Source organism: Schistocerca serialis, chromosome 1 (assembly GCF_023864345.2).
Source record: "Schistocerca serialis cubense isolate TAMUIC-IGC-003099 chromosome 1, iqSchSeri2.2, whole genome shotgun sequence".
Classification (NCBI taxonomy): Eukaryota; Metazoa; Arthropoda; class Insecta; order Orthoptera; family Acrididae; genus Schistocerca; species Schistocerca serialis.
In genome coordinates, this window is record NC_064638.1 from 1,025,163,166 (window position 1) to 1,025,180,173 (window position 17,008).

Below are 17,008 nucleotides of genomic sequence, written 5' to 3' on the forward strand. Positions count from 1 at the left end.
AGGGTCAAGTTGTCAACCATGGACCGAAATTTTCGGAATCCACACTGAGAGCAGCTACGAAGTTGCCTGGTCTCTAAAAGCCAGACCACACGAAAGTTAAGCATCCATTCCAGGGTCTTTCCCAGCTCGTTAAGTCGATACTCTGATAACTATTGGGACATGTGCGGTCCTTTCCTCATATGAGGAGAGGGATGGGAATTGACTCCCTCCATGAGGTGGGGAACACGCCTGTCTGCCATACTAGATTAAAACATTCAAGGAGGATTTCCTTTGACGCCGCTGGCAGATGTTGAAGCATGGAGTACCGGATGTGGTCGTGACCTGGTGCAGTGTCAGAAGTCTCAGTCACTGCCAATTCGAGCTCCCACATGGAGAAAGGGGAGTTGGAGGCCTCAGAACTGCTTGACCGTAAGTCCAATTTTGCTCTTTCAACAGTCTCACGGTAGCGACAAAACACCGGATCCTGGCTTGCATTGGCAGTAGTTTGTGCAAAATGCTCTGCCAGCGTCTGAGCAATGTCTCTGGGTGTCGTTAGGAGGCACCCCTGTTTCAAGACTGTAGCTATCGGTGGGGCAGGTTCCCCAGAGGTTGCCTGCTAACGACTGTTCCACCTCAACAGCCATGCATCTCATCAGCATGCAGCACACCTTGAGATTGAGGTCAAATGTTTGCTTGTGTCTGTGTATGTGCGGTTGGATATGGGTGTGTGTGCGCGCGAGTGTATACCTGTCCTTTTTTTCCCCCTAAGGTAAGTCTTTCCGCTCCTGGGATTGGAATGACTCCCTACCCTCTCCCTTAAAACCCACATCCTTTCGTCTTTCCCTCTCCTTCCCTCCTTCCTGATGAAGCAACCGTTGGTTGCGAAAGCTTGAATTTTGTGTGTATGTTTGTGTGTCTATCGACCTGCCAGTGCTTTCGTTTGCTAAGTCACATCATCTTTGTTTTTAGATATATTTTTCCCCACGTGGATTGTTTCCCTCTATTATATATATATAAAGCTTGAATTTTGTGTGTATGTTTGTGTGGACTACATTTTCTAAGGACTCTCCCAATGAATCTCAACCTGGCACCCGCCTTACCAACAATTAATTTTATATCATCATTCCACTTCAAATCGTTCTGTACGTATACTTCCAGATATTTTACAGAAGTAACTGCTACCAGTGTTTGTTCCGCTATCATATAATCATACAATAAAGGATCCTCCTTTCTATGTAGTGGCAATACATTAAATTTGCCTATTAACATAGGCAAATGTAATGTATTGCCACAGGGTCAGTTGCCACTCCCAGCACCAAGTGCCTATCCGCTGCAGATCTTCCTGCATTTCACTGCAATTTTCTAATGCTGCAAACTTCTCTGTATAGTACAGCATCATCCGCTAAAAGCCGCCTGGAACTTCTGACACTATCTACTAGGTCATTTATATATATTGTGAAAAAGCAATGGTCCCATAACACTCCCGTGGCATGCCAGAGGTTACTTTAACGTCTGTAGACGTCTCTCCATTGATAACATGCTGTGTTCTGTTTGCTAAAAACTCTTCAATCCAGCCACACAGCTGGTCTGATATTCCACAGGCTCTTACTTTATCAGGCGACAGTGTGGAACTGTATCGAACGCCTTCTGGAAGTCAAGGAAAATGGCATCTACCTGGAGCCTGTATCTAATATTTTCTGGGTCTCGTGAACAAATAACGAGTTGGGTCTCATACGATCGCTGTTTCCGGAATCTACGTTGATTCCTACAGAGTAAATTCTGGGTTTCCAGAAATGACATGATACGTGAGCAAAAAACATGTTCTAAAATTCTACAACAGATCGACATCAGAGATATAGGTCTATAGTTTTGCGCATCTGCTCGACGACCCTTCTTGAAGACTGGGACTACCTGTGCTCTTTACCAATCATTTGGAACCTTCAGTTACTCTAGAGACTTGCGGTACATGGCTGTTAGAAGGGGGGCAAGTTCTTTCGCGTACTCTGTGTAGAATTGAATTGGTAATCCTGTCAGGTCCAGTGGACTTTCCTCTGTTGAGTGATTTCAGTTGCTTTTCTATTCCTTCGACACTTATTTCGATGTCAGCCATTTTTTCATTCATTCAAGGATTTAGAGAAGGAACTGCAGTGCAGTCTTCCTCTGTGAAACAGCTTAGGAAAAAGGTGTTTAGTATTTCAGCTTTAAGCGTGTCATCCTCTGTTTCAATGCCATTATCGTCCCAAGTGTCTGGTATGCTGTTTTGATCCACTTACTGATGTAACATAAGACCAGAACTTCCTAGGATTTTCTGTCAAGTCGGTACATAGAGTTTTACTTTCGAATTCACTGAACGCTTCACGCATAGCCCTCCTTACACTAAATTTGACATCGTTTAGCTTCTGTTTGTCTGAGTGTCTTTGGCTGCGTTTAAACTTGCAGTGAAGCTCTCTTTGCTTTCGCAGTAGTTTCCTAACTTTGTTGTTGAACCAAGGTGGGTTTTTCCCATCCCTCACAGTTTTACTCGGCACGTACCTGTCTAAAAACGCATTTTATGACTGCCTTGAACTTTTTTCCAGAAACACTCAACATTGTCGTGTCGGGAACAGAAATTTTCGTTTTGATCTGTTAGGTAGTCTGAAATCTGCCTTCTATTACTCTTGCTAAACAGATAAACTTTCCTCCATTTTTTTATATTCCCATTTACTTCCATATTCAGGATGCTGCAACGGCCTTATGATCACTGATTCAAAATGTTCATGGTCTGTTTGTTATCAGTAGGTCCAAGATGTTGTCTCCATGAGTTGGTTCTCTGTTTAATTGCTCAAGGTAATTTTTGGATAGTGCACTCAGTATGTCCACTTGATGCTCTGTCCCTACCACCCGCCCTAAACATCTGAGTGTCCCAGTCCTATATCTGGTAAATTGAAATCTCCACCTAAGACTATAACATGCTGAGGAAATTTATATGAAATGTATTCCAGATTTCTCTCAGTTGCTCTGCACTAATGCTGCTGAGTCAGGAGGTCGGGAAAAGGAGCCAATTATTAACCTAGCTCGGTTGTTGAGTATAACCTCCACTCAATAATAATTCACAGGAACTATCCACTTCTATTTCACTACAGGATAAACTACTACTAACAGCAACAAACATGCCACCACCGGTAGCATGCAATCTATCCTTTCTAAACACCGTCTGTGCCTTTGTAAAAATTATGGCAGAATTTATCTCTGGCTTCAGCCAGCTTTCCGTACCTAAGACGATTTCAGCTTCGGTGCTTTCTATCAGCGCTTGAAGTTCGATACTTTACCAAAGCAGGTTCGACAGTTTACAATTACAATACCGATTGCTGCTTGGTCCCCGCATGTCCTGACTTTGCCCACACCCTTTGAGGCTGTTGCCCTTTCTGTATTTGTCCAAGGCCATCTAACTAATAATCCGCCCAGTCCATGCCACACAACCCCTGCTACCCGTGTAGCCGCCTGCTGTGTGTAGTGGACTCCTGACCTATCCAGCGGAACCCGAAACACCAATCACCCTATGGCGGCAAGTCGAGGAATCTGCAGCCCACACGGTCGCAGAACCATCTCAAGCCTCTGATTCAGACCCTCCACTCGGCTCTGTACCAAAGGTCCGCAGTCAGTCCTGTCGAGGATGCTGCAGATGGTGAACTCTGCTTTCATCCCGCTAACGAGACTGGCAGTCTTCACCAAATCAGATAGCCGCCGGAAGCCAGAGAGGATTTCCTCCGATCCATAGCAACACATATCATTTGTGCCGACATGAGCAACCACCTGCAGATGGGTGCACCTGTACCCTTCATGGCATCCGGAAGGAACCTTTCCACATCTGGAATGACTCCCCCTGGTATGCACACGGAGTGCACATTGGTTTTCTTCCCTCCCTTGCTGCCATTTCCCTAAGGGGCCCCATTACGCGCCTGACGTTGGAGCTCCCAACTACAGTAAGCCCACCCTCTGCGACTGCCGGATCTTGCAGACTGAGGGGCAACCTCTGGACAGGACAAGCATCCATGTCTGGCAGAAGATCAATATCAGCCGGAGACAGAACCTGAGATTCAGACAAACTGGAAAGGCCTTCCGTTCAGCCCTCCGGATGTCTTTCGCCCCCTGCCACACCTTGAGACGACCTCCCACTCTACCACGGGTGGGGGATCAGCCTCAATGTGGGCAGTATCCCGGGCAGAGCCAAAGCCGTAGTCCGATCGGGGATGTGTGGGACGAGCTGGCTGTCCTTGACAAACCCCTGTCCGGACCCCCCACAGTGGTGCCCATTGGCAACAGCCTCAAGCTGTGTGACCGAAGCCAACACTGCCTGAAGCTGTGAGCGAAGGAATGCCAACTCAGCCCGCATCCGAACACAGCAGTCACAGTCCCTATCCATGCTAAATACTGTTGTGCAAAGAACGTCTGAACAAATCTACAGAGAGCACAAACAATTTGACACAAAATTTAAACAGTTATTAAAATACAAGACTGCCTAGTAAATGCAGTAATGCTGCTACCTGCACACTGCTCGGCAGCAGAAGGTTAACTGTACTGTCAGAAATGTACAAAGACTATTGAAAGAAATAAACAAATGACAGATGACCTACGTGACTTTACACATTACAGATATTAAAATGCAAATCTGCCCCTGCTAAATATGAAACTACACAATGATTTGGCGGATTTAACTAAACAAGTGCCGCTAAGAACACTCAAACAAATTTTCCATTTCACTACAACACTTATATGAATACCGTATTTACTCGAATCTAAGCTGCACTTTTTTTCCGGTTTTTGTAATCCAAAAAACCGCCTGCGGCTTAGAATCGAGTGTAAAGCAAGCGGAAGTTCTGAAAAATGTTGGTCGGTGCCGCCACAACTAACTATATGTAGCGCAACACAGGCGTGCTTTGTAGGCACAAAGACAAATACTGGCGCCAAAACCTCTGCGTCAGTAAATAAATTTTAAAAAAAGGTGGAAGACGAGCTTTTTTTTCTCCGCCCCGAGTTTCGACCACTTGCATTTTCATACATTATCTAAAGAAGTAATACAAATTCCGTGTTGTTCATCTTCGAATGTAGCAGAATTTCAATGTGCTTACGAAAATCCGATTGGCAAGACTGTTTGGGATGTTTGTCAATATGGCCAACTCTATGTTCTGAATTTTTTCCTACCTGTGAGTAAGAGATGGTTGCTAATAGTAACCTGATGAAATGTGAATCACATGCAGTATTCTCTTCTCCATAAGAATAATACGAATATAAACATTTTGCCATTTATTTTTTCGTGTTTGCTGCTACCTCATTTAAATCCTGTCTGCCTAATAAACTATGAAACTAGAGTGGGACAACAGCAAAAGCGGAAGAACATACGTATCGTGTCATGTTTATATTCGTATTATTCTTTATGCCTAATAGTGATACAGTCAGAAATGAAGCACGGCAACTGACTAGATTTTTAAATCTAAGATGACTCTAATTTCTGTGCAGAATTTGATATACTAAAGAAGCGGCCACAAAGATTTCCAAACGGAGAAAAATTTTCGCCTAACTTTCGTTCAGAACATGTTCTAGCAAATGCAGTCTATTATTTGGTTCTTGTTGATCATTATCAAAGAAAGCAGCAATGTAAGTAACAACAATAGCAGTCTCTTGCCATTGTTTCACTAATGAGACGAATCCTCTCTCTTTTTTTTTTTTAATTGTAAGCGGCGGTAGCGCGTACAAAAGCAAGCCATGCCGCGAGCGGCGACAGGCCGTAAACACCGCACTATCAGAATGCGACACAAACAATGCATGACACAGTACTACAGTAATGCATTTTCAGCTTAGAGTGACGTAAACACCTATAACAAAGAAAACGGCACTTATCAGATCAAGCACTTGAAAAACGAAGGGTACCCGTATAAATACGGACGGAGTGCCTGACGCATAGCAATGACTACCTGGTAAAGCTTAACTGCTAAGCTTACCACTCAAACCAAACTACTGTAGCCGTATCGTCATTCATTCGACCTAATTGTGTCTCATATTACAATGGACCAACTTTGTTTCGATTTGGAGGTTCGGCCCAAAACTTTTCTCTCCCCTTGAATTTCGAGTCTCAAATTTCAGGTGCGGCTTAGGTTCGCGAAATTTTTTTCCCTTTATTTCGAGTCTCATTTTTCAAGTGCGGCTTAGATTCCGAGTGCGGCTTAGATTCGAGTAAATACGGTAAGCTACTTGCTGCTACTTGTGCACTGCTGACAAACTGCTTGCAGCAGAAGGCTAACTTGGGAATACATAGGGGACGTCGTCTGTTGTGGAGCTCCATGTTCTACATGTGCTGAACAGTGTGCTCTGGAACACTTATGCCTGCACCAACATCATACTCCGACATCAAATCTAATTTTCCTGCTTTACAGAGTGGGCAAGCTCCTGACCACATTCTGTGATGAGGTGCAGGCATCTAACACATTGTTGCCTATTTGTGGTTTTGTTGTCCTTCAACCACTTTCCATATGCTTGTTCCCTGGTGCTAGCCAACAACAATCTGCCCTGTGTCAAAAATCGGTCATACCAGTGTATTACCAAATTTGCAGCCTGTATTATTGCTAGAATGATTTCCCATTCTTCTCTGCTCTATTTATGTACTTTCCTTGCCATGTAACATGCCTGCAACACTGTCAGGCAGCATTTGATCTTGTGGTGGGCAGTGGTCATAACATTATGGCTCAACAGTGTATATTTTCATCTATTATCTCACGAAGCAAATAGTAGACGAACTATCTCATTTGACACCAATAAACTATACTGCCCTTTAGTGCAATTGCTGCAATAATCAAATCAAAGAATATGAATAATTTACCAGTAGTGATGCGATTATAGGCAGTTCGTATACACATTCAGTGACAAGCAAAACAGTGATTTACATAGCTTCATAGAGTTAACAAAAGGAATGGATAGTTTTCCGCAGACCCTTGATTTCACAGTTACATCTTAGGTAGTCCTAGTGCTCATTATCACTATATACAAAGGGTCACTCCAAAAGAAAAGCACACTATTTTTGTAAAAATCCAGTTTTCAATCTGCACATGTGAAAGTTTTACAGTGTGTAGATACATCCTTCGTGCTTGTTTCAAACATTAGTTCAACCTTTTCACGTGAGTGATGCCGTCACAGCATGTCTTCAAGATGGCTGCTACACTTGACATTCATCAGAAGCAATGTGCTGTCATAGAATTCCTGTGCTGTGAAAACGAGACAGTGGGAAACATCCCAAGAGATGCTGCTGTCGATCACAGTACAGTTAGTCGTGGGCAAGCAGGTTACATGATGAAAGTGGGCACGGCAATATTGAGAGGATTGTCCTCACAGCAGTAGGCCTCGTACTTGCACACTGCCAAGTACCACCATAAATTCTGATGCATATGTGACGACACTGAAGAACTTCAAGCTCGACTGAGTTGTGTTCGACCACATCGGCAAAAGCAGTAATGTTTTGCTGTTGCATGACAATGCACGGCCACACGTCAGTCAAAAACCATGGAAGTGACACAAAACTCGGATGACAACACTGAAAACACCCGCCTTACAGTCCTGACCTGGCTCCATGTGACTATCATCTCTTTGGGAAACTGAAAGACTCTCTTCGTGGAACAAGGTTTGAAGATGATGACCTCCTTGTGCACGCTGCGAACAGTGGCTCCAACAGGTTGATCCAGAATTTTACCGAGCGGGTATACAGGCACTGGTTCCAAAATGGTGTAAGGCAGTAGACAGGGATGGAAATTTTGTGGAGAATGAAAATATTGTTCCTGAAGAATGTATCTACACGCTGTAAAACTTCCAAACATGTAGAATAAAAGATGGTTTAAAAAAAAAAATAGTGTGAAAGAACTCCCGAAATAGTTCTTTCGGAGTGACCCTCATATGTTATTTTCCATACTGTTCTTGGTCAAAAGCTCTTATATGAAATAAATGTGTTAGTGTCACTTTGTTCAATCCTTGTTTCCTGTTCTAATTTTACTTAGTGCTCTAAGATAGATTGACAGTGTAGCAACTCCCAAGGAAGCATACTGCTGGTTGCCAACTTACAATACCTGCTATAAGATATTAAAACTGTAGACCATGTTCTTCCGTGACATTGCATTTATAAGTACTTACTGCATAGACATTTGCATATGATCTACAATTTTTGTATACATAGTTGGTTTTTTGTAAGGTTGTCTTCACATGTGTTTTGAGGGCACTGTCAGAATTGTTACTCTAACTGAAGAAATCCCAATCATACAAAACTGATCTTAAACATCTAAAAGAGAAATGATGATGATGATGATGAGGAGGAGGAGGAGGAGGAGGAGAAAACTAAGCAGTTATAGTACACAACGGCTGTTCAAAATGTAAGATGACTTTTAATTGCACGGGCAATGTGTGTTCCATTATCGATCTTTTTAGTGTTACGTTAGTACAGCTGTTCCGAACATATGTTCACAGTTTCAAGTGTACAGCATACTTCATTAATTTTGACAGATAGAAAGGATACTCATCTTTTAATGTGCTCGGCGATTTCGATTATTATAAAAAAAGGAGCAAAGAATTTGCATCGAATTTTGTGTGGAAAATGGAATCAAGTGCTGTAAAACACTTGAAATGTTGACAGTGGCATACATTGAGTCTGCTCTAAGTAAAAATAAAGTTTACAAGTGGTACAAGCTCTTCCAAGATGGCTGAGAAGATGCCAACGATGAATCTCACTCTGGAAGCCCCACCACATCAACAACAGATCATAACGTCAAAGCTGTGAAAAAAATTGTTTTGGAAGTTGTCGAATTACCTTAAGAGAAGTTGCTGAGGATGTTGGCATATCGGTCGGCTCGTGTCATGCATTTTTTCGGATGCCTTGGGCTCGAGATGTTTTCTTCCAAAAACTTTTCAATTTGATCAGAAGAACCATTGCACAAGTATCACTCAGGAGCTCTTGAATGACATCAATGGAGATGATCCTGATTTGCTCAAAAGGTTCATAGCTGGTGATTAAACATGATTTACAGTTATGACGTTGAAACCAAAGCCCAATTGTAGCAATTGAACCATCCCGGAGGACCAAGACCAAGAAAGCATGCCAAGTTTGCTCAAATCAAATATCAGAGTTTTGCTCACTTTCTTCCCCCCCCCCCCCCCCCCCCCCCCCCCTCCCCCCCCCCCCCTCCAAATGACCATGGCGTAGTGTGTCTCTCAAGGTTTTATGGTCAGTAAGGAGTATTACCTTGACATTATGCAACGTTTGTGAGAAGCAATACGAAAAAAACATGCGGAATTGTGGAAAAGCAATTCATAGCTTTTGCAACACGACAATGCAACTTCCCATTCATCGTTATTTGCGAGAGATTTTTTGGCCAAAAACAACCTGACAATCATGACTCACCAGATTTGGCCCCTTGTGACTTTTTCCTGTTCCCAAAACTGAAGAGACCTATGAAAGGATGAAGAGTTTCAACGATTGAGGAAATAAAAACCTGCATTGCTGGAAGTATTCAAGGCTGTACCAAAAAGTCCTTTTCAGAAGTGCTTCAACGATTGGAAAAGCATTGGCACAAGTGAATTTTATCTGAGGGGGATTACTTACTTACAACATGAATATTGATGAATAAATAAATAATTTTTCATAAAAATTTAAGGTCACCTTACTTTTTGAACTCACCTCATATCAAAGACAAAATTGGTAGCTGTTTCACACAACAAAAGACAGGATCTCTCATATTGGAAACACACTACTCAATCACACCATTATCTCAAATAATTTCAACAAAGAAATCAATGTGTGTCATTAACTACAAGCAAAATTATTACACTTAATTAATGAACAGGTCTGAATCACTGTAATATTATTCCATCATGCATTAATGATCAATCACCTGCAACATCTTGAGACTGAACTCTGCATCACAATTGCTTAAACATGTAAAGATAGTTTTTCCATCTCCAATTTGGGTTTCAGCATATCTGTAAACAAATTTAAATCATGAGAGTTTTGCAACAGTATTTATCAGCTGTATTAGTACCTTACTGATGATTTTACTACAGTTTTAGTAACACAATAATACAACTTAACAGTTACAGGCAATTGATTATAAAAGGATCTGTTGAGACCGAGCACCAGAGTATATATATTTTGGAAAAGATGACATTTCATTTGAGGAGACAGTGATAGACTGACTATAAAGTTTCATTTATTTGTAACACAGTCACTTATTACAACAAACTGTAGGCCTATATAACTTTTTGGAAGAACAGTTTCAGTTTATTTTAGTGGTATTCAAGAGTTAGTAAGGTTAAATAAAATAGCTCCTGCATAACGGTATTCTGAATACTCTATAAATCTCTATGTGGCTTGTGACAATGCAAGCTGGGATATTTTTACTTCCCCTCCTGTTTTGCCATCTGCCTCCTTAAATTAGTTTTTTCACTCTTACCTAATTACTATTGACATATGTGAGTATAATCTGCATTTCCATAAAAGAGAAAGATTGACCCTCAGTTTTAAAGAATATAAAACAAGATCTAATTTTGTGCTTACTTTTATGTATGTAATTGATTTCCTGAGTTATTTTGACTATTCATAGTTAATAATTTTATTTTAGGGTGAACTCAGTGATTGTTTCATAACTTAAATTCTATTGCTGACTTATAAACAAATATAAATTCTGTACTAATTATAATCTTAAAGTATATATTTGGCTCTATTCGAAAACATGTTAGCAAAGCCAGCCCTCGATTAATTCCAAAGGAATTAACAGTTTTGTCAAAAGTATTGTTTGCATAACTATATATGTTAATTTCATGATTTAAACAAATAACTCAGCTTAACTCTTGTAGTAGAAGAAACTGTTAAAAAAACCAATTTTTCGATGTATTCAGTTAATCGAATGAGTTAAGTTTTAATAGTAATTTTTGTAAATTTACCTTCGAACAATGTGTGGTTTCAGCACCTATTATTGTGAGGATATATAAGGGCCCGGTTTTTGGTCACGAGACAGTCCACGGCCAAGTTTCAGATAAAAAACCTGAGTTGGTTAGAACAACAACAATGCTTCAACTTAACTGTGAAATAAGTGTTACACAATTAGGCCATGTTTTAAAACAATGACAGTGTCTGCTCCATACGTATCTTTCTATTCTTCAAGACCTGTGAACTTTGTGGTTAGGTTTTACTGCTCGTAGGTGTTCAACGGTAAACTATTGTAGTAGTATGTGGAGGTTTGCCTGCAACCTATTAATGAGGATTATCGAAAGTTAAACAATAGTGTACTGGCCAATTAACTGTGTATTATTGGGGTTGTGAACAGTGAAAGTAAAGAATTGTGAAACGCAACTGTGCACCTGTCAGCTACATCATTTAAAGCAGTCAGTGTTATACTTCCACATTCCATTTTTCAGCCAATGCAGCAACGCAGTACATCGACACCAAGGACAATCAACGAAGAGATAAAGAAGGCGAACCATCACAGGCTCTTTCAGCTTTAAAAATACAGAGATTTTTCTGTTACACAATTAGTTGTATTTACTATGTCCATTGCATTCAATGGCACACTCCAAAAAAATTTACCATACCACACATCAGTAAAGAAAAGGGCACTGATAGTCACAGTGAGATAAAGGTACAAAAAAACCTAGACAAGTGAGACTAAGAGTCGTACTCCAAGGGTTCTGTATACACCCCTAGTATTCAGACATGCACTGAGCTGGCTGTTTCATTTACTTTTATCCAGTTTCAGAAGAAGAGAACATTTCTCTTTAATCACAAATATTTGGTATTCTTTGTTACAAATTATTGTACTAGTTTTTTAGAAGATATTTTCAACTCTTTTATAAAGCACTATCAAAATAACAGTGATCAACCCAGGTAACAAGCAATGATGATTTTGAAGGAATCTTGATCAAGTCAAGCATCCTAGATCCACTTGGGAAAGACTGCTCTACTTTACGCCATCTCTCACTGCTGCCAATTCTAGTGATCTATTGTTTGCTTCAAAACACAGCCACTGAATGTTAAAATGTAAAAGGGGCCACTTGTACACAAGACAAAATACCTGTGATTACTGGAGTCAGAGGGACACATTTTTTAGGTTAGAGTCAGGTTACAGACAGAGAGTATTGAAAGAGATTAAAACAGAACAGTGCCATGATGTCTGCAGCAGTACCGTCAAACGGGGTGATTTTGGACACCGGGGCGAATTCGGACAGTATGGCTTATTTGCTCTTTGCCACTGCATAGAAACAAAGAGTTACTTCAGAATGAGATTTTCACTCTGCAGCGGAGTGTGCGCTGATATGAAACTTCCTGGCAGATGAAAACTGTGTGCCAGACCGAAACTCGAACTCGGGACCTTTGCCTTTCGCAGGCAAGTGCTCCACCAACTGAGCTACCCCAGCACGACTCACGCCCCGTCCTCATATCTTTACTTCCGCCAGTACCTCGTCTTCTACCTTCGAAACTTTACAGAAGCTCTCCTGCAAACCTTGCAGGACTAGCACTCCTGAAAGAAAGGATATTGCGGAGACATGGCTTAGCCACAGCCTGGGAGAGGAATAATTGACGAACAGTCTCAGTGTTAAAAATCCATGCATTATCGTGAAGTGGAAACTTCCTATTGTTGCGCCAAGTGGGAAGTCATTGTAACGGTAATTGTTGATGCGCTCAGTAGCTATGAGGATTGAGACAATTTCTGTACAAGTTTGTCGAGTTTCTTGTGCTAGGTTATAAAATAACGATGCTTTTTGTAAAACTGTGTACTGTGGGGGGTGATTTCGGACAATGCCAAGAACGAATAAGAGCAGGAGAGGTGCTACAGTACGGTGTAAGTATGACCCGGAAGTTTTAGATACAGCTGTTCGTAATATTCAGAGTGGTAAATTATCATACAGAAAAGCGTGAGATTTGTATGGTATACCTAAATCAACCCTACAAAATGAAGTGCAGAAAGCACATCTGGGGGAAAGGGGAGCGAGGAGGGGGAGGGGGGGGGGGGGGGGGGGGGGGTAGGACAGCCAGTGCTAAATAAAGAAGAAGAATAAATGCTGAAGCAAGGTATCTTGAGGGCTGCACATTGGGGATTTCCCGTCACTAAATTGGATATTTAGTTAAAGGCTAACTTGATAAATCTGTCTGAAAAGAGAAGCAATTTCGTAATAATTTTGCCAGGAGAAGAATAGGTGCATTTATTCCTCGAACAACAGTCAGGAAGATCTTTCTGTTCGCTTAAGCGAAAATATTAAATGAGCTCACGCAGAACTTATCTGTAATATATAAAATTCATTATATCATTCCATATTACTTATTTTTAACAAATGGCTACCCTTAAAATTTGTAAAATGTAACCAAAATCAAATAAAAAGCATGTAGAATTTAAAAAAGGCAGTAACTGTCCAAATTCACCCTCTATATACTGTAACTTCGGACAGAGATTTAAAAAACACATGTGTCCGAAATCACCCCAATCCATGGGGTGACTTCAGATACTTTACTTAACTGCCTCAGATAAATATACCCTTCACATACACTTTCTGGCTCTGGGATATTTTATTGTTACACATATACCCTACCACTTCCATAACAATCAATTTAATCTAACAATATATATGAAAGTTACAATCAAAATAATGACAAAAACCGTCCAAAATCACCCCCGTTTGACAGTATCCAAAGAAATAAAATTTGTGCATTTCATCAGAACATTAGAGGATCAGAAAATAAGACAGATGAGCTTCTTGTGTGCCTAGAAAATGGGGTAAATTCTGAAGGTATAGATTTTTTGTGTCTCTCTGAACACCATGTAACTGCAGGGATGGAGAAGTTAAATTTAAGGATTACAGATCAGCATCTTATTCATGTAGAGTCAACATGGAAAAAGGAGGAGTTGCTACTTATATAAAAACTGGACACAAAGTCAAAAATATTGAAAACAAATAGATTTTGTGTAGACCATATCCTGAAGTATGTGCTTGTGAGTTGCTACTGCAATATACTTCTATAAAAAATTGTAACAATCTACAGATCCCCTCAAGGTAACCTTCAGCTATTCATGAAAAATCTAGAGGCATTATTGAGCTACCTGTCAGACAATAAGAAGGACTTAGTGGTTCGTGGTGATGTTAATGTAGATTTCTTAAAAGATACAGACAGGAAAAATGAGCTAGAATCTTTGTTTGGTTGTTTCAATCTGGCATCTATTGTAAATTTTCCAACTCGTATGCAGCAGGAGAGTAGGTCACTTGTCGATAACATTTTCATACACAGTGCTCAGGCAGAAACAATTAATGTGTACCCAGTTGTTAATGGGCTATCTGATCATGATGCACAGTTAATGGAAATGACACATATAGCACCTTACAGGTTTCAGGCAAGGTTCATACGAGGCTAGGAAGGCTTATTGGTGTTAACAGGGTACACAGTTTTGAGAGCAGCCTACAAGAGGTAGAATGGAATGGAATGAATTGCACACAGAAAATGATGATGATGCCAAATTCAATTTATTCCACTGTAAATTTGTCTCAATATTTGAGAGTTGCTTTCGTGAAACATTACCCAAAAAAGCCATTACAAAGGCAAGTAAGCTTGGATTACTAACGGAATTAAGATTTGTTTAAGAGGAAGAGGGAAATTTATGGACAGGCCAGAATAAGTCAGGACCCGACGTTACTTGCTTACTACAAAAGATACTGTAGTATTTTAAGGAAAGTCATTAAGAAGTCGAGAAGCTTATGTGTTCTGACAGAAATTAATGATGTGGATAATAGGATTAAAACTATATGGAATATTGTCAAAAGGGAGATGGTGCAGCCGGACAGTGCACTGCATACCATAGGAATAAAGCTCAATGATGATGTTGTTGTGAGTGATAATTCACAAATTGCAAGTCTTTTCAACAGTCACTTTCTGAATGTAGCAGCAAAAATAGGGATAAAGGGTTCAGTTGAAGAAGCAAAAAAAAATATTTAAAAAAGTCATACCCAGGACTTTAGGCCTTAGAAATAGCACCAACATCCCCCACAGAAATTAAGGGAATTATAAATATACTGAAAAACAAGAGCTCATGTGGTGTTAATGGAGTCTCTAACAAAATTTTGAAGTGTTGTTCTAATTTAATAAGTGGAGTCCTTAGGGATATATGTAATGCTTTGCTGGGACAGGGAATTTTTTCAGACACACTGAAATACGCAATTGTCAAACCTCTTCATAAGAAAGGGGACAAGAGTGACTTAAATAATTATAGACCAATCTCATTGCTGACTTCATTTTCTAAAATATTCAAAAAAGTTGTGTATTCAAGAGTAGTCTCCCATTCAAGTGAAAATAATTTACTCAGCATGTCACAGTTTGGATTTTGGAAGGATTATTTGACTGAGAATGTTATCTACACATTAACCAATCAAATAGTACAAGCCCTAAATAAAAAATTATCACCAGTTGGTATTTTCTGTGATCTCCCCAAGGCATTTGACTGTGTGGATCATGTCACACTCTTAGAAAAACTCAGGTTTTATGGAACTGAAGGCTATATACGCAGTTGGTTTGAATCATAATTAACGAACAGAAAGCAAAAAGTTGTGCTGAATAACACAAATAGTGTTGGAAGGGTGGTAAATTCTAGTGAATGGGGAGTTATCACACAGGGAGTCCCACAGGGTTCAATTTTGGGTCCTTGCTGTTCCTTATTCATGTGAGTGACCTCACTTAACTTTCAGCAAGAAGAACTAGTACTTTTTGCAGATGACATGAGTGTTATAATAAATCCCATTCCAGAAAAAGCAGCTGAATCTATTGTTTGGATGTCTTTCTAAGAATTATTAATTGGTTCTCAGAAAATGGACTCTCCTTTAATTTTGGAAAAAAAAAAAAAAAAAAAAAAAACCCTCACTATATCCAGTTGCATGTGTAGAACGAAAACTTTCAGTAACATTAATATTAGCACTACTCATGTGTGTATCTGACTAGTTCCACACCCTATCAGTAAAATAATTGTGAAAATGATCTACGGAAGATGACATAACTAAACTAATTAAACTGAAATGCATTCTAGTAACTATGGTGCAAAGTCTTGCACACGAGTTGTGCTGAAGCCATTTTGTATCACATGTCAACGTAATCATCTTTTAAAGGCACTTTCACCAGTTGTTTTAGTTCCATGTGATAATTTTACAACAGCAGATCATTGGCACAAAAACTAAGTTGTCAGTACTGCACAAAACACTGTGCCACATCACTGCTCCCAGCTGAAGTTAAAAATGTGGTCCTTGTCCTCTCCCCGCAAAACCCCTTAAATGTGAACTCATGAATACAATATGTACAGTACTTACAAAGAGAACACAGCACGTATCATTGCCCGATTTCCCAGGAACTTCGCTCACTGGAAGAGAAGTCAAACACATGTCTTGGCTTACCTACAGATACTCAGCCATTTCTGAAAAGCTGACAGTTAAAATTTTTCAGATTTTTTGAGGTACTTTATGTGTCTTTTACTGCACTATACCCTCAGATGAAATGGGAGTTCAGTGATCAGCATCACAGCTTCTTTATTCTGTGCCCCCCTGTTCGAAATCCAATTATTATTTTTAATGTTTTCATTAATCTACCCATTTGCACAGAAAGTGAATACATGAATGTTTCTTATCTAATTATGAGGCACAAGGATGTTATATTAATTGTAAAATTACAACTGGGTTTCACTACAAGTGTCACAAATTTATTATGTAAAATGTGTGTGTGTGTGTGTGTGTGTGTGTGTGTGTGTGTGTGTGTGTTGAGGAGGTTACACTCTTTTTAAAGTTCTCATATTCTGATATTTTATTCACATATTTTATTCATATGTTAATTCTTCAGGAAGATTTGGTGCATTCACATTAGAAGATGTCGATTGTAGAACCATTCGAAACACAGATATTCCAAACACTATGAGCACCACGCAAAGGCAGATTTGCCACAGTGACTTTTCTTCACATTAAACTCACCTGGGAAAGAAACTGTGTTAAAGTTGGTGTAGAT

At 40.0% G+C, this 17,008-nt stretch overlaps 1 protein-coding gene across 3 annotated transcripts in view; it reads right to left on the bottom strand.

Moving 5' to 3' along the window:
• LOC126413549 (uncharacterized) overlaps positions 1–17,008 on the bottom strand; it is a 241,448-nt gene that overhangs the window by 101,224 nt on the left and 123,216 nt on the right. For all 3 annotated transcript variants that reach the window (XM_050083275.1, XM_050083273.1, XM_050083274.1), the window contains one exon: positions 9,882–9,969. In XM_050083275.1, the coding sequence (XP_049939232.1) occupies positions 9,882–9,969 (88 nt within the window). The remainder of the gene's footprint in view (positions 1–9,881; positions 9,970–17,008) is intronic.